Genomic DNA, 22,921 nt, shown 5'->3' on the forward strand with positions numbered 1-22,921 from the left:
CTCTGGAAGTGAGCTTTGGCTTCCTACAGAGACCAAAGGTGGGTTGGTTGCACCTCCTGAAAATCCAGAGAAAGATTCTGCAAGGAAACAGCAACATATTTGGCCAGAGCCATGATGGCGACTGCACAGAAACCTCCCAGTGTCATGAAGCACACTTTAAGAGATCAAATCATGGTTATTTGTCATAGAGAGCTGAGTGCAAGGTACATGGACAATCAGTGCCTGGGGAAAGAGTACCCCAGACACAGCAGAGAGAGTAGACAGAGCAGTGAGGATATTTCTCGGGTCTACTTGTTCAAATGGAGCCATGATGGACAGTGCAATACAGAGCAGGCAGCACAGGATAAAGAGGCCAGGTACATCAACTTGGAGAAGAGCTGGTGAGAGTCTGGCCTCTGGTCTGTCCAGCACTGAAGGATGCTCTGGAGGCCCTGGAGAGCATGTAGATCTGTGCCCAGAACGGTCCTCACCACCAGAACCAGAGACAAGTCTGCCAGACCTCCCGAGAGCTGCCAGATTCTCGACATGAAGGAGAGGGAAATGCTGGGCTTCCCATGCAAAGCAGACGCTTTTGTGTAACATCTGTAACCGAAGCACGGCTGCTGCCGGTCAGGGAAGATTTCAAGTTGGCAACATCATCCGGATAACTGAAGCTGAGATGGCATCTGACTCAGAATTAGATCAGGCTCACACCGAAGAGCGGAGGAGGAGTGGGAGGGAGCCAGGAGGCCAGAAACCTGATCAATTTTTACAAGGCAAACTTCAAATGAAAATGGAGAGAAAGCAAATCAAATAAAATGAGGATAAGAAGAAAGCCTTGAGAGAGTAGGTAAATAAAAAAGTTTGTCAGACAAATGAAAACTGCTCCTTGGCAAGCGGACTGCTGCATGTCTGGAGCAGGGCACAGGTAGGCACCTCTCCGGGCACCCGCACGGGCAGCGTGTGGGAGAGGGGGACGCGCAAAGGCGGGACGTCTGGGGCGCACATACGGCACGTGCACTCGCTCTGTGAGCAAGCCCACGCTCAACCTCTCAGAAAAAAAACAACTTACAGCCTGTTAACACCAAGACAGAAAACCATTCAGGGCCAGACACAGTCTTCCCATGCTCTACAAACTTATAACTCTAGCAATGGGAAGCCCAGAGTTCAACTATATCATGATGATAAGAGCAGCTAAATAAGCCAGTGATCTACCAGGAGAAAACATTTTAAACCTAGCATAAAGAAGAAAAAAAAACATAGGTCAATCATTGGTTCATCATTAGATGCAGATGATACAATCATAAACAACAACGCAGAAAAGGCAAGAAAGCAGGTATTTAGTAGAAACAAGGGAATGTATTCTTCCCTAACGATGGCAGGTATGGAATGGAAATGTACCTGCTATGATGAAGGAAGATGAGAGACAGCATTTGCTAAATGTAATTAATATTCAGATAAAAAGGCCTGATAACTTACAAAAAAAAATCTTCAAAAGAACTAGTGGAGGAACTCTTCACACCATTAAAAGGGCAGGTCTTAGAAAATTAGAGACGTTCCAGGGAATTGGAGGATCATCAGTGTTCTTCAACATTTAATATTATGGAAAGCATTGACCTCCAAAACTCCAGTTCCCAGTCCCAGGGAACGGAGACAGAAGGAACCGGTCCCTCCATCGTCAGCTGCCCGGCTGCTGCCTGTCCCCGTGGACAGCCCATCCGCAGACCCGTCCCGCCGAGCCCTGGGGCTGCAGGTCACCAGCTTCCGCAGAGTTTGGCGAACACGCTTCAGCCTCCTCAACTTCAGCCTCTCCTCGCACGTTCTTCTGGCACCCGCGTGGTTTGAGAGCCCCAGCGACGAGGGCAGCCCGCCGCTCTGCGCACAACACCATCTGAAGCGGCTGCTCACACCAAAGGGATTTTCTGTGGGTATCAGGTTCACCTGAGCACACTAAGCAATCCGCAATTTTAAAATAAATAAAAGTTTTGTTCTAACCACAGAAAGGCTCAATTCTAGATTACAGAGTAGAAATACTGCTAGGGGAGAGAGGAAAAAAAAAAGTTCTCTCTTTTCATGTTTTTCATTCTGTTCCTCCCTTACCGGTTTCCCTCTCTAACATTCTTCCCAGTTCTTTTGCTACTACGAAGCTGGAAGTTATCTTCATATTTTCATCTACGGTGATTCACACCTTCTCCCTTCTGCTTTGCTTTGCAATTGCCCCTACCTGGGCTTATATTCCTACCACATTCATTCATTACTGCACCTTTTTCTGGTTTACTGCCTTGCTGTTTGAAACATTTTCAAAACTGCCGCAATAATATTGCATAAAAAGTATTAACTATACTCACAATATCTAGTTTGTTTTTTAACATCTTCACAGAAGCCACATACAGTACATTAATAATAGATGTAGATTTAGCATTTAGAATGTTTTTCTGAATTATTTTCTCCTGCAGACTTTATGCCAGTTTTGACACCCCAGAATCTAATTATCTTTTATTCCTGTTTTGCTGATAATTTCCCTAGTTTTAGGAAAATAAATCTTGTTTAAAAAAAATAAAGAAAGAAAGAAGAATAAAGTTTGATTGACAAGTTTATGAGTCTGGCTGACTTCTGTAATCAGTAAGATGAAACTCAGTAAGGACTAGGACAAAGTGTTACACTTAGAATGCAGAAATCAAATGCACAAATACAAAATGGAGAATAAGTGGCTAGGCATCATAAAGCAGAAAACAATGTATAGTACCAGTGGAACGCAAACTAAACATAAATCAACAAAATGGTGATGTTGCATAAAGACAAATTTTAATTCCAGGATGTGTAACAAGATGGTAAGGCCCCATCTGGAAAGATATGTTCAGGTTTGGGGCACAATTCTTTAAGGATGGAAACAAATGCAAAGCAATAAGGTGAAAAAGAGACTTTGAAAACACAGTGACTTAGGAAAGACTGAAAGAACTGGGCTTGTTCAGCCTAAATGACAGAAAACTAAGAGAAGATACGGTGACAGTCTTCCAAATCTTAAAAGAACATTACAAAAAGAATGGTGAGCAATTATCCTACTACTACACTGTTGGACAAATACATATGCTTACTTTGCCAAAAAATAGGTTAAAAACTAAGAACAAATTTCTGATTTTCTAAGCAGAGAGGAGCACTAAGACAAGCTACTTTGACCGGTTGTAGAGTCTCCTTAGCAGATTGTCAAACGTGCTTCAAAACTAACACCTGCAGGGCTGATTACCTACACGGGACAGCTAGAAAAAATTGCATCTTGACCTCTATTGAAGCCATTCATGCCCAGGAATGTATGATACAATACATTTACCTTTTTTCACAACAGCATATTCAGATTGGGACCAGGATATGTTGATTATGTATGTGTTATGTGTTACGTACAATTTAACTAGCTCAAAATGTATTTGTTAGCACAGAGATATCATCAAGCAGGACATTACTAGGCGGCATCGCTCAGGTTCTTGGTCCAAATCTACTCTATGCTTATAATGACCATTTAGCCAAAGATATTGACTCTCAGAAGGTAAAACTGATGACAGCACAAAGTCTGGTGGGATAATAAATAAGTTCTTGTTACAGCAGAATCTGAGCCTCGTGATGTTGGTCTGAGTGCAGCCAGGCTATGAAAAAGGGCCACAGTACATAGCTGCAAGAGATAAAACTCTTCTCAGAAAGCAGGAACATAAAGGCAGAGGAAAAAAAAAAAAAAAAAGGACACCAGCATAAACTCTCAGGGTAATACTGTACCTATAAAGACTAATTGAAAGTATCAATTAGAAATAACATCAAGTCATTGAAAAGCTCTGTATGTCACAGTAGCAAGACCTGTATTAGTATACTGGGGTCATTCCTAGCAACCCTGTTTCAAGAAGAGTGTGGGAAGAGTGAGAAAAATTCAACTGATGGGCATAAAAATGATCTGTTAGATATAAAAGCCTTAAAATGTGAGTGTTAAAGGAGCTCAGACTATTCTATTCATCAATGGAGAAAACTGATGGATGACCAGATCACGATGCATCGGTGCTAATACATAGGAAAGAAATCCAATTGCAAGGCTTTCCAATTACTGCCACACACACAAAATCCAATAACGGGAGGATTAAATTAGGTAGAATAACGCTGAAATAAAACAGAATTTCCTAGCAGTGAGGGTAATTAAACAGCTTACTAGGAGAGCTAACAGACTCAGCCCCCCTTTAATCTGCGTCCTGCCTGCCTGTGAGAGGAGCATGAACTTAGCAGTCACAGCAGTAACCTTGGGCCTTTGCAACTGCGAAGCCATATGTCCCGCTCTTCTCTGCCTCTCTCCTGGCCGGGGGAGAGCAGGTTTGCCTGCCCTGCCCTTGGTATTTTCATTCCTCAGTTAAGGCAGAGACTGCACTCCAGAGAGGCGATGTTATTTTCAGACAGAAGGGGAGGAGGTTGCTTTACCCTACAGTTCCCAATAGGCCTAAAGAGGCACCAGGGCTGAAAAATGAAGAGAAGTTGTCCACACACAAGCAAAGCTTGTTACGCCTTCGGCGCATCAAAAAAAGCCCGAGCGCCGCACAGGCAACTCCTCCTCTGTGGCTGGAGAAGCAAAACGAGATGGTGGGAACAGATGCTGAGCACCCCGAAAGGCGTCGAGCCCCGCTTACGGCACACTCAAGACCAAGAGGTGCCAGTCTCACCCATGGAAATTGTTGCCACTCAAAAAGGAGCAATTAGACTTTGCAATCATTAGTAGTTTATTTGCATTGCAAACTACTCTTTCAAAATCTGATTTATGAGCAAGTTTTTAATTAATTTCAAGTATAAGAAAGGTTAGAATAGGCTGGGATATTATGTTAGCTGATCATTAAGGATAACAAAGAACTTAAGCACAGATAATAAATTTCTCATAGGTCCCAAATTTCATCAATTTTATGTTAACATTTAATGAATGTACTTTTGAAAGCTGAAGAAATCCTGTTTTTCCACTCAGATAGCAAATGCAGCAAGTTTGAGGAAGGTGTGTTGCATTTTTGGTACACAGCAGGTTGAGTAACCTTTCCAGGCGCCAACTGGAACTCCACACCTCCATAAATTATTTTAATTTCTACAATAGTAGAGTTAGAGAGCGAAATCAGTAGGCTCTGCACACACTTACAAAAACCCACCTCCCCTTGAAATCCAAATGTTTGACAAGAGAGAACAGATGGAGGAGTACAAGGTTACCGTTGTAGTGACGACAAGAAAAATATGGAGCTTATTAATAAAAACAATGTTATAGACATTCTCACATCAGCTAAAATTTTTGGCATAAGTTAGGCCCAAGTCTTTAAAGCACGTCAAACAGCAGATGCTGTTTCTGTTTTACACATGTTGAGGAACAACGGCAGCTAGCTAGCAAGAGTTTACAGTTAAGGTAACTAAAATGTAAAATAACTACTAGCTTTATCTTCTCCTTCGACATATGCTTAACACTGAACACTTATAATCTACATAAGTAGAATTGAATGTATTATGCTCTATGACATCATAAGATATGATGTCACTAATAAGTAAGAAATCCAAGCACTGTAAGCTAAAGTTTAAGTTAAATTAGAAAAACCACAGTTAACTGAAGATATTCTTTAACAAAATCCCTCTGCTTGAGCAAATTCTGTTTCCTGGGCAACACGACTGCAAATTGTAGAGATCAGACCAGGATGTCTATTTTACAGCAACAAAATATAAATTTTTAAGGAAAATACATCTCACAATGTGCTTGTGTTGTACTAAAAAGCTAATACAAATGATATGTTAAGATAACATCGAAGTGTAAATCTTTAAGGAGAACCATTCAAAGTGTTACCAGGTTATAAGGCCCAATTATGTGTGTGACAGATGCAAAAAAGATTGAGAAAGGTCAAGATACAAAATAAGAAACAACAAGCAAAGAATAGCTGGAAAACAGGAAAACATATTATAATACAGGAGCTGCAAGAGCAGATCCACAGAAAAGCGCACCTGCAACTCAACAGGGGAGGAAAGCTTTGGTACGAAGATTGCTGAAGGGTTTTTGCTTCTGTTTTTACTCCAGAATTGGCTGTGATCATGCAGCAAATACCACCAAATCAGCAAATCAGTTGGGCCTGATAAAATTGGCACAGTATTTGGGGGAGTATTTGCCTTTGTGCCTGTTTCTGCAATCAGTGTATGAATCACCTTTGCTTTTCTGCAAATCACTGGAGATTTGCAGACCATAAGCTGAATTACACTGCCAAAATCTGTTAGAAGAAATCACAGACATTAGTAGTTAAATTTGATAATCTTTGAAAGCTCTCAGAAAACTGGAAGAGCCTGACATTACAACTAGCTTTAAAAGGGTGTGGGACAGGAAAGAGAGGAGCATAGATCAGGCAACTTAATTTTAATGTCCAGAAAAATGCTGGGTGAAGCAGATAATTTGTAAGTAGAGGTGACAGACGACAAGAACTTATAAAGAGCAAACCAATTTTAAGTGATCTAAGTTACTTCTATGACAAGGTAACAGACCAAGCTTTGTGAAGAGTAAAGAAACAGAAGATACTGTATAGCTGTATTCTGTAAAACTTTCAACAGTCTCACATGACACTCTCAGAAGCTACAGAAATTAAATCTAGGTGAAACTACTACCAATTGGATGAAAAACTGATCAGAAAGCTCATCTGTGACTCACTGTCAGACTAAAAAGGTAGGCTAATTGGGTTTCACAGGACTCTATCCCTGTTTCACAGGACAGGTTCAGTAGTATTCAATTATTTTTCTTAGCAACCTGGATGATGGCATACAGAATACGCTTATTAGATTCATAGGTGAGATTACTTATTTAGGAGGGGTGACAGAAGAAGCAGCCAGATTCTTCTCCAAGGTGCTCAGAGAAAGAGTAAGAGGCAATGGTCACAAGTTGCAACAGGGGAAATTTTGCTTGGGCATAACAAAAAGACTCTTCACCAGGAGAACAGGTAACGAGGTCCAGAGAGGTGGTAGCACTCCAGCCTCAGGAACATCCCAACCTTGCCTGGGTAAGGCCCTGGACACCCTCATACAGCTCTGGAGATGGCCCCTCTCTGAGCAGCAGGGTTGGACTAGACATCTAGAGGTCTGTTCAATCCAAATTATTCTATGAGTCTATGATACTAAGCACAAATACAGGCTGGAAGACAGCAGGCAACAGTTCTTCTGAAAAAAGATCTGAGGCTTACAGGATCACAAGTTGAACATGAGTCAACAAAGTCATGCTGTGGTTGAAAAGGAAAAAAAACATATCAGGATTTACAATTAGCAGTCTCACCAATAAGATGCAACGTAATCCCTCTGCTCTGTACAGAACAGGCAGGGTTTCAGCTGAAGGTTACTTTTAGGAACTGAGTTAAATAAATGATATGGGGAGAATCCAGAGTAAATCAACAGTAATGATCAGATTATGTTTTCAAGGTCTCTGTCAGGAAAACCTGAATGTTCTGGCATATTTAGTCCAGAGAATAGATTAGGTGGAGAAGGGGTGATGAGGCTGTAAAAACACAAAAAAAGCAGCTGCAACGAGGACAAAAATAATCTGTTCTCAATAACCATGGAAAAGTAATGGGCTTAAAATTCAAAAAGAAAGATTCAGGTTAGATGTCAGAAAAAGCTTTCTGACAGTAAAGAGAGTTAAGCACAAAAACAGACTACCCAGGGAGGCTGCAGCCATCCTCCAGCATGGAAGGGGCTCGCAAGTAGGTTAGGCAACACCGGTCATAAAGCATATAGATAGAGCTAATCTGGGGGGGTGGCAGGAGAACAGACAAAATGACCTCTCAGGTTCCCTTTCAGTCCTAATTTTCTATTGCCTTCTTTGATGAGATGGTTGGCTTTGTGGACAAGAAGAGAGCAGGGAATGAGGCAATGAATTTAGGAAGGTTTTTGATGCGGCCTCCACAGCATCCTTATAGCAAAATTGGACAGAGATGGTTTGGATAAGGTGAACAATAAGAAATGTGGAAGTCAGTCAACCATTTCTCATCAGCTGGATGTCAAACCCCAGTGTGAGTCAGGAAGGCCATTTCACATGGCCCATCTACAACATGGATGTGAATCATCCATAAAATCTGAGCAACAGAACTTCTGATGGGCATCTCAATCCAGGAAGTCACATCCAGCATCCTATCAGAAAGGCAGAAGGAATTTTAGGAGCTCTCTTCTGGGGATATCAGTCTGATCCTGCCACATGTAAATGGAAACTTTCTGAGTCCTGAGGATCAGTGGAGAACACACAAAGCAAACATGTTTGGAAATAGCTGCGGTGTCAAGAAGATGACAAAGGCCACACACTCTAGAAGACAAGACAGTTTCTCTTTGGTAGCCCAGGCGGTGCCAAATCAAGGTTAGGAGAGACTGTCTGCACAGAAGAACATGCTCATCTGGGAATCAGCAACTATTCTGATAAAGTTCAGCTTGCAAAGGTAAATGGTTTCATTTCCAAGTCAAATCATATCATTCGCATGCTCAAAAAGAGACAAAGTCATTCACAGAATTTGAAAGGTCGTGTCTCTTGGGATTATTCTGTCAACCTGTCAGTAAAGTAAGGGAAAAGAAACCCAAAATACTGCAATTGAACAGCAGCTAGCACTTAATGCTTTGGTAAAAAAAAAAAAAAAAAAAAAAAAAAAAAAAAACAAGAACTGTAGACAGGCTGACCTGAAGGACTTTGAGCTATCACAAGTCCCATGCAAGAACAAAACTGAAGTAGCGACACTGGATCAATCTCATCACAATATAATGCACTGCTTGAAGATCAAGACTTTCAGACAAGTCTTCTTCCTCCTAAAACACAGAACACTGCCTAGTATTGCCTTCTTGAACCACCCAAAGAAGGGAGTCAGGTTCAACCAAGAGTCAAGATTACCAAGGAAGTCCATGATGACAAGGCAGGTCCAAGGTCAAGCCAGGAAGTCAATCCACACATCAGAGTCAGGATCAGGTCTGACGAGGGTAACCAGAGTCAAATACAGCCCAGTGATCACCATGAAGGCCCATAGTGACAAGGTAGGTCCAAGGTCAGGTCAGAAGTCAGTCTGCAGGTCCAGATCAGCTACGTCCATGGCCAAGCACAGACATGGCTGTGGCTGAGCTGGAGACCAGTATTCCTACAACACAGCTCGTGCAAGGACTGAGGCCTGAGCTTAAACCGGCTCTTGGGCCCACAGGCAGGGGCGAGTGGGGGGCCCAGGTGAGGCTGGTCAGGGCCAGTAAGGCCTATTAGTGTCCACAGGACCCTGACAACATGGCCCTGAAGTAGATCCAGTTCTTTTTCTAGTGACAACACAGCATTCACCCCCAGGCAAGACAGACTCATGAAAAACATCCCTGAAAAGGGAGAGAGAAGAGAGGATTGTGAGGTAGAAGTAAGGGGAAGTGGAGCATGCAGCTGTTGGTGATTGTTCAGTACCCACGTGTCCAATGTTGTACGACATCAAGACAATAAAACCCTAGCAGAAATGAGAAAAGACCCAAAAAGGGAGTCCAGAGGACAAAGGGGCACGCGGCATCTTCAGAGCTCCTGCCTAGTACCCTTAGCAGACTAGAAAGACTGGAGCAGACCTATGACACGCAATGTGAAGTCTTTGATAAGCCTATTTGAAATGCCTAGCTTTCAGAGGTCATTGGGTCATGGGGAAATCTGGAGGCCTCTGACCTTGAAAGAATATATGACAGGTATGTTTCTTTCTCAGAACAGAGGAAAAGATGCCCAGTGATTTTTGGATAAACCCGAGTCATTGAAGGGGGTGGGGGGCACAGCAGAACTTCATCAGAAGAGAGAATAATTATCAGGTGGAAAGTTATGAAGGCCTTCTTACAGAAGAGGCAGTATCCAGTGCATCCAAAGCGGCCTGAAGGGATATTCTGGAGAATACACAAGCTTCAGAAAGGAAGTATCATCTAGTATCAGGGGAAAGGAAATCGTAGAGGACGGGAAACTTCGGTGAGAGCTCCAGCTCATAGCGAGGAAATAGCACTTCAGCTATTGCACAATGAAACTGCAACAAGACAGGTCAAAGGTGGAGTATGAGTCAAGCAAGACGATATGGGGTGAGCCTTTGGCCTTCAGTGCATGAATCAGAGCCAAGATGTAGTCATGGCAATGGTGGCCCATTTGGCAACTCCTGAGCTGCTTTGATGAGTCAGGCAGGACCAGACCTTTGCAAACTGAGGAAGCAAAAACAAGAGGAAGTGGCACCTTCCTGTGACAAGCTTCTGAGAAGAGCATCTATGGCTGGAGGTCCCTAATGTCTGCCTTGGCAGACGTGGTCAGATGGGGTTTTCATGGCCTTCTCATGCAGAAGATTTTGCTGATCTCACTCCCAGTCCCTTTTGTGCCAAGCCAAACAGAACGGTAAAAGAAACTCTTTCCAGGAATGAGATTTTCCCCAAGTGAGTGATGGTGCGGAGGATGATACTCAGCCATCATAAGTCACAGAAACTTAGAAGAACAAGCTGACACACAAAAGAAAGAGACAGAAAATGACTTGTTACACAGCTGCAAGCCTGCAGCAGCAGAGCATACAATTTCAACAAGACACTGAAGAGAAAATGAAATGGTCCTATGTATCTTCTGCTTTACACGAGCAATCAGTGAGAACGGGGGACAGCAGGGCATGCACATTCCCATGGGCTTGGCAAAGGGAAAGTGCTCATCAGTCTGACACGAGAGGGCACACACGCCCACAACAGATCACACGTGGATGTTCGGGCAGAGGAAGGACTAGACACTGGATCTGCGTTCCCACAATGGGAAAGCCACACTGGTGTGTTACAACAGCATTGGCTCTGATCTGTCAAATGTTCCTTGTGACTTCAGGGATCAGAGAACTGCAAGGGGAGAGGCAGAGGAGAGAAAAGCATGAATGAGCCTGGAGAAAACTTCTGCCCCTGCGAGCCCTAGAGCCATGCTGACAGTTTGGCATTTGACCCAAATCATAACCCTCATGCCTGACCCTGCCAGGGGATGAGGAAGGATGTCACTGAGTGATTCAGCAAGCATTCACTGTTTTTGTATGACTGCCCACCCCATGCATCTGTCTGCTTGTTCCAGCCCTCTGCTGGGTATCTTTGTATTGTTTAAATATGATGATGGTACATCACATGCACAACTGCAGCTGCCCATTTTCATAGCCCAGGCTTGAGATGAGAGCCTGTCCTTCCCCGCTGGTTGGTACAGTGGACCCTTCGTGCTGTTTCTGAGCCATGAACACTGTACAGGAAGACAGAAGGCCTTTAAGACTCATCTCACCCTTCGAAGTGCTACGCTGCTGATGTGGCTCCTGACCCACAGCGTGCTCCAGCAGTCAGTACATCTAGTTGGGTCAGTGAGCACCCTAGGATGGATGAGAGGTTAGAGATTTGCGAGAAAGCTAGTGCCCAGGCAGCACTTTGCTTCTGACCCTCCACTACAGATACTGCTAAAGCAGCTGGAAGGCAAAAAAAAAGGGGGGGGGCAGGGGGAGGAAGAGGCTTTCTTTTCATCCAGTATATTTCAGGTATGCAATATCCTACCTGAAACATGATGTCTCCATCCTTCAGGGAGAAGAAAGTATTTGGATGAAGCTGTGGCGCTTTGGGAAGGACTGCATCTACACAAGGGACTCTCTTAGTTTATAGAAGAAAAGCAAGCTAAGAGCAATTAAAGACAGAGATGTAAGTACAAACGCTGGCTCAGGAAAATAGTAAATTGCAGACTGCCAGAAGCTGGGAAGATACGCTGGGTAAACTCTAATCCTAAACCTACCCTGTTCTGGCACTCTTTCCTGAAACCAACTATCAGCCACATAGAGGCGATAATACACTCAGCACTCCCGTACCACCATGCAGATCAAGCACTATATTCCACAAGCGTTGCATTGGGTCAGCTAGCAGCTGGAACAGCTTAACAAACCACACACAGAGAGGTGGCATGCCACCCCAGGCTAATTTGCCTCAAGGAAGATAACCAAGCAGATTACAACTTCTAAACTCTCTAAATTACTCAATGCTATCTTGAGTCATCTCAGGCCACTGACACCAAGCTATCTGATTAACAGTAACAATCAAATTAACAACAGCTATGTGCAGTAATCTGACTAAATAGCCATGAAAAAAGAGAGGTATTTATAGGATCTCTCAGCCGCAGGAGAACTGCTCTGGGTAGCACACATGCACCCTCATACAGACTCAGGTCTCCTCTGCCATGCTGAAACTCCGTCGTAGAAATGTAGCATCCCATTACCACAATTACATGAAGACGATACACGAGGAAGTGCCAGACTTCACAGCAGTCAGTGACTTAATGACATGCTGAAATACTGAGCAAACAGTCTAAGCAGGGAGTCATAGAACTTCTATTTGCAAGTCGGGAACTGATAGGAGCACGTAACACCAATATCAAATTCTGGTTTGGATCAGGTTCTACTTATGTCAATAAAAAACCTGATTGGATTACTGCACACAGTTTTCATTTTCTGGAACAGAAACTTCCAATTAGTCACACTACTTCAAAAAGGAAAAAACAAACACTGTTTTTTTTCCTCATTAGCACTCACTAGGACTCTGCAGGACAGGAGCAAAATCAGAGCAGAAGCCATTTCTGCACCACCTGCTATACTACCTCTCCTTCACCAGCCACCCCATGTCCTACAAATGCCAAAACAAGAAGTTGCCCTTTCTCCATCTCTGGATTCCCAAAGCTCAACTCATTTGTAAAGCAAGCAGCTGTTTCCTAGAAGATGCCCCTTTCTGGAAATAATATTTTTAGGTTAAATCAGAGAAGTCAGATGGGAATACGCTCATTTCCCAGAGCAAAGTTCCCCAAAGAACAGCAGTATCTCCGAGCATGGCAAACCTTCCTGCCTCCATCCGCACAAGCCCTTTCACGACCCATCTCCCAGGGTAGTAGATAACATGGAGCAGGCAGAGAAAGGTCTAAGCGAAGGTGGATTTCACAGAGAAGAGCCTCCCATGGGATGATGCCCCTCGTGAAGGGCTGTCAGGGCTGAGCTGAGGCACCTCCTAGCACTTGCCGTGCGTTAGTAAGGAACAGCAATGACACTGGTCGTTAAGAGCAAAGCTGTCTGGAGTGGCATTCCTCTGGTCCTGTGCATGTAGCACCCACCGGAGCCAGGCACCCCGGGCTGCCAGTGGAGGTGCAGCGAGATTCTCCTCCTCCAGAAACACCTGCATTTCCATCACATAAATGACACTCCCGGCTCTCTCCGCTATTACAGGGCGCCAGACAACTAAATACAGTGCAGGGATCTGCACTGGAGACACTTAAACTGAGATGAATTCATTCTATTATTGGTGTAGCACCATGGTGCAAATCTAGGTTCATGTTCCCAGATGTGACGAAATACCGGACTGCTTATAAGAAACACTTGATTTGACCTTCAGGACCCTTTTTTCTCTCAGCATCCAAACCAAAACGTGACACAGCTTCTAAGCAACATGGTCTCAGTTTTACTAAAGAAATCAGTTCTCAACAGATTAAGAAAATGAGCTATATATTCATTTCCTGAAACTACATAAACATTTTTAGTTCCTTACACCTGACCACAGAAATATTTAATTAACTGATATCTCCACACAGATGCATAATTTGTACATACAGTCATGGTAATTACACATGCAAGTTGTATGTACAGTTTTTATGACTGTAGGCTTAATTCATATTAAAAGATATGCTTATTTAAAATTTAAATGAAATACCTTATGCAGAATGTAACACCACTCCAGCAGCTTGCAGCAGAGGTTTTCAAGGACAACCACATCAAATTCATCATGGTTGCCAAAAAACAGTCAGATCAGAGAAGAGCTTCCCTCTTCCCTACGCATTCCTGGTACACATGCTGCACAGGTATTTGGTGCATTTTCAGGAAATGCCAGTATCTCAGGACACACAAGACTCACTACACATGTGAATTTCTTCCTTGTGAGACACAAAGCAGGCCCAGCACAACCAGAATGTGGCAGATTTCCAGCATGTGCAGAATATCTGCTCAGCAATTCCCTACCAATTTGCATCCAGGACAAACAGCTGTTGTAATGACAAGCGCAGATGCCCATGTTTAACAAGCCTGATTGCATGTGTAATAAGGCTTCTCACAGGGATCATCATGATGTTTGTAGGGATTGTATGACTTCATTGTGGTCATACTTGAGACTCTATGGCCTAGAGCATCTATAAACAACATGGAAAAAGAAGCAAAAAAAAGACTTTCTTGAAGGCAAATGGTTTGGGAGCTCATCTGCAGGCACCTAAGCTGGTATTTGAGTAAGACACTGGCAGGCACACTCTGCTCTCAAGGGATACCTGAAGACTAGTATTAGCTGGGCATTGAGTCAAAACATTTCTGAAGGGTCCTCAGGCAAGTGACTGTGTTTCAACAGGAGCACAGACACTGGCTATTTCAAGTTCAAAAACTTTCACAAAGAAGGGCAAAGCAGACTGTGGATGGGAAGCAACCTCCTGCATCACGGACTGCAGCCTATGGTATTTGCAGACAGTCACTTCCTGTAACTTGATGAATTTATGGAAGGAGTCGCACTGTAAAATGACTGAGCTTCCCCTTCTCTGCCTATGTTCCCCAGAGCATTTCCTGGAAAGCTATTGCAGAGTTTCACTCCTCTTGTGGCTACAGGTCTCCTAACTTTATTAACGGCAAGTTTAGATGCATTCATTTTTGTGGCAAAACTTATTTCTAATGATTCTGTTCCCTCTCTGACATTTATCCCAAAATGTTTATAGACATTAATAGTTTCTCCTTTCAAGCTCTGTTACACATTACAAGACAAGCCAAGCTCTCTTAGCCTCTCTTCATAAGATATCATTGTCACAGTCCCTTCCATGTGTACAACATGTTCTCTTTCCTCCCTCCTGCTCCAGCAATTAAGGCAACGTCAGAATAGACATCCTGAATCAATGGTTTTGTTCCAATTAGTTTTATCACATATGTGCCTAGGACACGCTGCAGATGCTGCCCTGATTTGGGGGCACGTCATGTACAACCTATGCACGAAGAGCTCTGTGAGAGGAGCCAAGCACAAGGGGAAGGAGCTGGGAGCTCCCTGCCTCACCTGGAACGCAGTCTGGCTGTTGTAGTTGCGAATCTCTTTGCTCGCCCCACGGAAGAGGAGAACCCGAGCACAGCTCTCCTAGGAAAGCAAGCAAGAGGGGAAAAAAGAAGAAACCAATTAGCATTGCTGACTGGTGACAACAAAGTAAACCATGTGGTTTCATTGTGCTCAGAAAGCTTCCTTTGGCAAGAGAAAGGAACGTGTAAGGGTGTTCAACCCCTTTTAACTGGTGATCCCCCGCTCACCAAGCTGACCAGGTCCATCTGCCTGTGTGCTGCTCTGTGGCTCCTGCACCCTGGCCATGCCCTAACCTCACCCCAGGAGCACAGCTGCAGGGCCCAGTGGCCACCACGCACTCCTGTGTGGTTTTATTGCTATTTATTAAAGCCTTCTATTGCTTTTGTTTTGAATGCTCTGTGCTCCTAAATGCCAGTCTTTCCACATGCTTACAGGCCGCTGCAGTATTTAATGCCTCTCTGCCAACCCACCCCACAAAAAGAAGTTGTCCTTTCCATATAAGAGTCCTTGGTGTGCAGAAAAACACACCTATCGTATAAGCCACAAATCAGCCTACATGTATCAACGCCTATTGCAAAGCATAACAGTATTCAGTTTTTCATTTCAGGAACAGAAACTGCAAATTCCATTTACAATCAAAACACATAATACAACTTATAAAGTCTCTAGGAAGAAACACAACCTCTGAGAGAAATCCTTAGATAGCGACCTCTGCACCCTGGGCACAGGGCCTGAGATAAGATCAGAGATGGCTCTTCCACCACCCTTGATTTCTCCTGAACTGAGCTCAGTGACCACATAGAAAATAAAACTGATACAGTGCCCTGTGTTGCCTAATACAATTTTCTTTAAAATTCAGAGATTGGTAGTAAGATATTAGGGAGGCTTGTGAGAAGGAAGGTACCCCTGCCCACACGCCTGCCCTGGAGCTGTGCAAACCACAGGATGTGCTCAACAGGCCCCACCTGGGCCACATGCCCCCCTTGTAGAGTTAAACCCAAACACCTGGACCAAATTATCACTCTGCACCCAGGCAAAGTGCTCCCTCCCGACCAGTGATGGGGGCTTGCTGCACCTGGTATGTAGTAGTAACAGAAACCAGAGGAAAAATTACAGAATGAGTTAGGCAGAAAATCAGCAAAAACATCCTGGGAATAGGAATACATTGACCAATCGTCCCTCTGGCCACCTGCCTCTTGAGAAATCTGAAATGAGACTGGTGCTCCAAACAAAATCACCCTCACCCTAGGAGGGAGGATAGATACAATTCAGAAGAACTTTTCTAGGTCTAGAATTGGAAATAGCAATAAGAAGGTGCCCTAGGCCAATGTGTGTCCTCTCTCCCTCACGTAGTCTGGTGCCCTATGTTTTCTTGTTCTCATGCCCCAAATCACACAGGTGTACCTGGTTATAGAGAGCACAAACATGCAGAGCAGTGTTTCCTGAGGCATTCTGCGCAGTCATATCAGCTCCATAGAAGAGAAGATGCTCCAGGTGTTGAACATGGCCATAGCGACATGCCTGCTCAGGACACAAAAGGGGGAAAAAAGAAATAGAAAATCAGGGAGGACCAGGAAGGACACAAACCAACAGAACTCAGGTAAACCCTGAAACATTCCCCTGCCTCTGCCGGGTTCACCCATGCTAGGAAAGTCGTGTCAGGCTACAGCCGTACCCTGAAGAGTCCTGTTAACACACAGGCACACGCACACTGTTGCTCCTTACAGTAATATACAAATGAATACATCTCGAATAAATCACTTCCGTGAAAAAGTCATAATCTGGGAAAGAGCCCAGGCACAACCGGCTCACCTGGTGGATCTCCTGCCAGCCGTTCTCGTCGACGCAGCCCAGCCTGGCGTAGTCGTGCAGCAGGAGCTCGCAGCAGTAGGGATCCCCCCCCACCATGGCGCTGTGGTACAGAGGCGTCAGTCCTCGGCTGTCCTTGTAGTCGGGGGAGGCACCCAGGTCTAACAGCGTCTGCAAGGGAAGCGCGGGGCTCACTCCGGGGCGGCTGCTGCTGCTTCAGGCGGCCACGCTTGGGGACGAAGCGATGGGAGACCGGCAGAGGGGACGGAGACGCTCCCGGCCCTGGCGGAGGCGGTACTCGCCGCCTCGTTTGCCAAGACGCCCGTTATCGTCACCGAGCTTTTCTAGCGACCCGTGCTCTCCATAGAGCACTGCGAAGGGAGAGGCCCCGGCGGAGAGGCGCGTGCTGCGCGGACAACGGAAGGGGGGAAGCTGAGGCGAGGCAGGACGCGGGAAGGCTGGAAACGGCGGGCAGCGACCCGCAGCTCGGGACGCAGGGGCTCAGGAAGGAGAGCTCCTTCTCCCAGCAGGGCCGCCGCCGGCGTTGGCCGTTTCCCCCGGGGACTCACCAGCAGGGCAGCGTGGTTGCGGCACCGGACGGCCTTGTGAAGAGCTGTCATTCCCTCCCGCGTCCTGAAGTCCAGGTGAGCTCCGCCGTTGCGCAGCGCTTTGATCATCTCCGCGCTGTGCTCCAGCTGCGCTGCCGCCGTCAGGGGACATTCTGCAGCGCGCGCGGGGAGAGAGCAGGGGGTGAGAACCGCCGAGCGCACGCGCGCGGGCATCGTCCAGAGTGGCGTTGGCCGCGGTGACAGCGCCGGCCTTCGAGCTTGGCTGCGTCTCCTGGCCTGGGCTCCAGCCGCGCTGCGCGCTCCCCGCTTTCCTCGGGACGGCGGCACCCAGCTCGGCTGCAGCGGACACCGGCTGGTCTTTCCGAATACCCTGTATGCAGCGAGTCCGAGAGCTGCTCGGAAACCTCCCCATCAACGTCTGTTGTGAGAGGCCCTTTTTGGTGCACGATGAGAGCCCAGGACAGGAGAGGGGGAAGAAAAGGGACGGCAGCTTAACAAACAGCAAAAACGCCCTTGTTCGCTCTTGCGCAGCGGAAACGAAACGTCCGGACGCAGCAGTTGTACAAAGGGGAAAAGGAGGAGGAGGAGGAGAAAATGGGTATCCTCCCTCCGTTTCCCTCTGCAGCGGGGCTGCTGTTTCGGGAGGAGATTCGCAGCCGTGCGCCCTGGCACAGCAGTCAGCACCTGCGAGTCCTGCTGAGCCTACACGAACTCGCCCGGCGGACCGGACTGCCGTCCCATCTCTCACCAGGAATCAGCCCTGACTCCCAGGACTGCTCCATGGGTCGGGACAGGCTCCATGTCGGGATATAATTCGAGCAGGCAGCAGCAGAACCACAGGAATTCCCTTCCACAGGCCTCCCTCACCTCTCCACCCCACCGGTGCCCACGGCCATGTGCTGGTTCTGCAGGCAGAAGCAGGAGCCCCACGCACACCCCTTGCTCTTAGTGCAGAGCAGCTCAGAAAATCCAGGAGGCCCCTCTGCGCCAGATGGCCAAAGCCACCTCCGCCAGGAACCAACCTTACACCTTTCAAATACACAACTTTTTCAACGTGCGTGCGTTGGCCAAGTTCAACCCTCATGAGTCCACCAGCTCTGAGTACGGCTTGCCCTTCTCTGCTGGGAGTCGAACGGACGCGGCTGCACCTGCAGACGCCCCACCTTGGTCCCTAGCGTGGGCAGGCATGAGACACCCCTCCTTGGGGGGAGGCCAGCGGTGCCAGCGCCGAGGGATGGTGGTTCCCGTCCCACCCTGCAGGTTTTCAGAAGAGCTTTGCTACAAAAGGACCACGGTCCCCCTATGCATGGGCTGGTTTTGATCCTCCTCATAGCACCCAGGAGGAAGAAAAATGTTCTTGGATGCAAAATGAGAAAGGTTTCCTCAAGAGACAGAATGTTTTTCTGAACACTTTGATTACAATCAAATAAATCTGTTTTCTTCAAAGTGCAATGTTATTAAAAAAAAAAAAAAAGATAAGCATAGCTTCTTTTTTCAGTGTTTGAGAATGGTCTAACAAGTCTTTAGGTCTTTCTGTCCAAATCCTTCATACCATACATGGAGCAGTGTGGACACCAGCTAAAATAAGTTTTCATCAGCCAGAAATAAATACAGCTATGTATTTTTTTTAGAAAGGTACCTAACTTGCACATAAATTAAAGTCTCCTGATTTAGTAGAAATAATTATTAAAATGAGAAAAATAAAATGGTTTGAGATATAAAGAAAAAGCATATGAATATTAATTTTAGAGCATTACCATTAACCAAATTTTAAAATGAAATAGGTAGAGGCCAGACAGGTCCTGTGGCTTTGCTAAAACTCTATGGCTTTTGCGTTACAAGACACTGATATTAAAAATGAAGATTACTGAAGACTGCATTCAAAAGGACTAAAGACTGGTTCACCAATAAGAGAAATCATTAGTAAATGAGGATGTTTACAGCTCAGTCTTCTAAGGACCTTTCCTCAGCTCAAAACTGTCACTCATTTTTAACAATAATCTGGAAGAAAATATAAAGTAACTTCTGAGAAAGTTCACACACACACACACAAATGTGTATTTATAGCACATAAAAGGATGTAAAATGGATTCATATATATATATATTGCTTAATGACAAGCTTTTTTTAGCAGAGTACACATGGATCACTGTATACCTAGAAAGTAAGGGATGCATTTTAAATAGCAGAATAGAAGGTAATTACCATTGCAACGACATGTGCATTACACGGGAATGCAATAGCGTTCACATGACTAGCAATGACACTTGAAAAAAAAAAAAGTAGTGGAAATATTTCCTTAGCTCAGCAGCTGCTGTGAAAATGAGAGAGTTTGGTGGTGGGTTATTGGTAACGGTCCAGGTCTCTTCTCACCCCACATGCAACCACCAGGCGAGAGCAGCGCCAGACGCAGCGCAGGAAAACGCGGGGAAACGGCGCTGCCTGCGAACGCCGGCGCACCAGAGCGCTGCCGGCATTGCAAACTGCCGACCGCAGCGGGAAGAGGGATCTCCCAGCGACATCCCTGTTGTTCCTGCAGCTCGGGGAAGCTGGGCGACGCGGTGGAAGCAGGCACAGCCCGCTCTGCCCCGAGGTGGGGTGGCGGTGGGGTCCCCGCTGGATCCCGAGGGAGATGACGAGAAGGTGACCTGGGGGCACCTTTTAAAGACCATCGCTTGCTCTCTGTGCCAAGTGCTATTGTTTGCATTTCCACTGCTATTGCTGCAGCTTTCAGCGACTGCTTTTCACCATAATAATTTCTATAAAATCTTCTTCCTTTATGGTTATTTTAAAAGACTTTGAGATAATTTGTCCCTGGCAGTGTTATAAGGACTCATAGGCTCCTACAAACTTCAGACTGTGGCACGGAAAATGAAGTCTCCTCATCAGCTCCTGCTCCAGGCATCTACTCCTATTTCCACATGCAGTAAAATCAGCAGTCTTTTTTCGATACCCCAGTTTTAACAACCCGAGCTCCTCAAAGAGGCAAAAGACACAGAAAAAAAGGCTCCAAATGTCCTTCTACTCTCTATGCCAAACTCTATTGAAAATCTATCAAATTATCTTGAATACTGAAGACTGAGAAAGGTCCACATGGGGCATTTCAAGATGCACTGAATGAACCGCAGCTAGTAATTCGTTCACAGTTTAACAGACCACAGGCACCCCTGCTATCTAGGATTTTAGTGATTACACTCTGCTAATTCTTAGCACCATGTATATCAAAATATACGTTTAAAGTAATTAACCAATAAGTGAAGATCCATAACAGAAAGTGAAAACTAGCAAGGCAATGCGTTGCACGTTGCACAGCATAAGAAACCAGCTAATGCACATAGGAAGGGGCTGCAGCTTAGGTTCCTTGCCTTTGGCCTGTCAGACCGCCAAACTCCACAGTGCGAGTTTGATACTGGAAGACTGTGTTACGCTCACTGCTCTCGTGAAAAGCACCTGCATGACAAGCTCAGCACCCATCCGAGCACCGTGGCTGCTCCGACGAGTCTGCTCCTTGGAAGAGGGGAAATGAGATTCTGCAACCAAAATCTTCAACGGCGAACTGCGGCCAGCAGATGAGAGCTGCACTTCGGAGCACCACCGGCGGTCGGAGGAACGGGAGGCTGCGGAAGGAGCAGGCGACACCATCCGGGCCTCAAAAGCTGCTAGCGGAACTTTTCCTTTAGTCAGTGGGTTAAAGGGAAGAAGAGCTGGGGACTGCAACAGCTGCTTTGAGGAATTCTTTGTGCACATGGCACCTTGTAATCCACAAGTCTAACTGGCGAGCGAAACACAGAAGTGAACCATCTCTGGAGGTCAGGTGCTGCCGAGCTGGCACCGAGCTGTGGCAGCCAGAACGTGGATCAGATAAAATTCCAAAAGACCTTGCAGAAGTTCATTTCTACTATATTCAAAGTAATGTTTTCTCTGTATTTTTCTCTTGTAAATATGTTCTCTGTTTGTTTTGCTAAAAGAAGCTTAGGATGAAAAGCATCTCTAATGTTTTAATTATATACAAGGTATTCTGCCAATCATTAAGCTGGTTGTTTCTGTGAAAGCAATGAATCACATTAAAGCTGTGTTGTGGAACAAAACTTCTTAGGTCCTGTACCCAAGACCAGAATGAGATTCCTGGCGCTGGGGCATGCTTCCACCGATCACAAGCGTCTTAACACTACATCAGGTGTTATCCAGCCCCCGCAGAAGCTGGCAGCAAAGAGACAACTTGAGAGGTTTGCAGTGTCACAGCAATATGGATGCTATTCTGGAGCCTCGCAGAAGAAAGAAACTGTGAAAGTTCGTCACATTTGGTACGTGTTATGAGGACTGGAATTCATGAGGAGAGAGAGGCAAAGGCAGCAAGGGAAGCTGAGAAACTCCAGAGACTGTTCCAACATGATCAGAAATAATCTCTTCATTCCGCTATCAGAACTTTTTTTAAAAAAATCCTTATAACTCCAGGATTTAACTTCAGCATTTGGGAAACAGGTGGATCTGTCTTCAAGTTGCAGGACAGACGATACCAGCCTTGATATGAAAGTTTTAATGCAAGCTGCTAGAGAGGCGCGTTACTGTCTACACTCTGCCCCTGTACAGACATACAGTACGTAGTGACAGAAAGCATCTGCCTACGATAAATAACACCTATATGTAGAACCTCAGGGTAGTCTTGTCAGCTGTAGATGAAAGCATTACATAATGCCATTTCAACTCCAATTTCACTGAATCCAGGCATAACATTTTTCATTAATCTGCATTGCACATTGCAGTGAACTGAAAGAGATGCCACCAGTTTGCTGAAAAAAAGGTTTGAAGTAACTGGATTAACAGATTTTAAACTGAGAAGTACCATAATCCTATAAATCACAAGGCACTGGAGTTTCATCCAGTGTTTTTCCCATCTAGGCCAAACAACTGCTAGCTGAATCAAAGCTTAACTTTTAGCTTCTAAAAAACCAAAGTAACAGAATATACACTGCATGTTAAAGGTGAGTCATTCTTGTTGTTAATTAACTGATTGCACATTTGTACCCTGAATGCATTATGCCATAGCTGGCAAAGACTCTGGAGTGTAGCATAGCCAAAACAGACAAGGAGCCATCTCCAAACGCCTTGGGCAGAGGGTTTTTTCCCATAACAGTAAGCAGAAGGTAAAGAAAGCACTGTCATGCACAATAAGTATTTCTTGTCCTCACATCGTACTTGGGTCACAGGCCATAGTGCTGCACACAGTTCAAGAAAATTTCTCCATACCTGCAATGACTTCCTCTCATTCTCCCCCCGGTCCCCAGTTGCCACACTCTAGGTTAAACGTGGGAACTGGCTTTCTCATTTCTCCATCCTAAACTATTACTCAGGCTTGAATCTAATCTTAGCATAACGGTAGCTTCTTAAGTGTGTTTTTCATCCTTAAAATTTACCTACAGGAAACAAGTCTGAAAATTTAGTCTATTTTAAAGACTACT

At 45.3% G+C, this 22,921-nt stretch overlaps 1 protein-coding gene across 1 annotated transcript in view; it reads right to left on the reverse strand.

The window, feature by feature from the left end:
* SHANK3 (SH3 and multiple ankyrin repeat domains 3) overlaps nucleotides 1-22,921 on the reverse strand; it is a 341,151-nt gene that overhangs the window by 280,338 nt on the left and 37,892 nt on the right. The window contains exons 6-9 of the mRNA XM_026071167.1: nucleotides 17,463-17,614; nucleotides 16,897-17,064; nucleotides 16,489-16,605; nucleotides 15,067-15,144 (exon numbers count right to left, since the gene is read on the reverse strand). Of these exons, the coding sequence (XP_025926952.1) occupies nucleotides 15,067-15,144; nucleotides 16,489-16,605; nucleotides 16,897-17,064; nucleotides 17,463-17,614 (515 nt within the window). The remainder of the gene's footprint in view (nucleotides 1-15,066; nucleotides 15,145-16,488; nucleotides 16,606-16,896; nucleotides 17,065-17,462; nucleotides 17,615-22,921) is intronic.

Source organism: Apteryx rowi, unplaced genomic scaffold (assembly GCF_003343035.1).
Source record: "Apteryx rowi isolate R43461 unplaced genomic scaffold, aptRow1 scaffold_322, whole genome shotgun sequence".
NCBI classification, from domain to species: domain Eukaryota; kingdom Metazoa; phylum Chordata; class Aves; order Apterygiformes; family Apterygidae; genus Apteryx; species Apteryx rowi.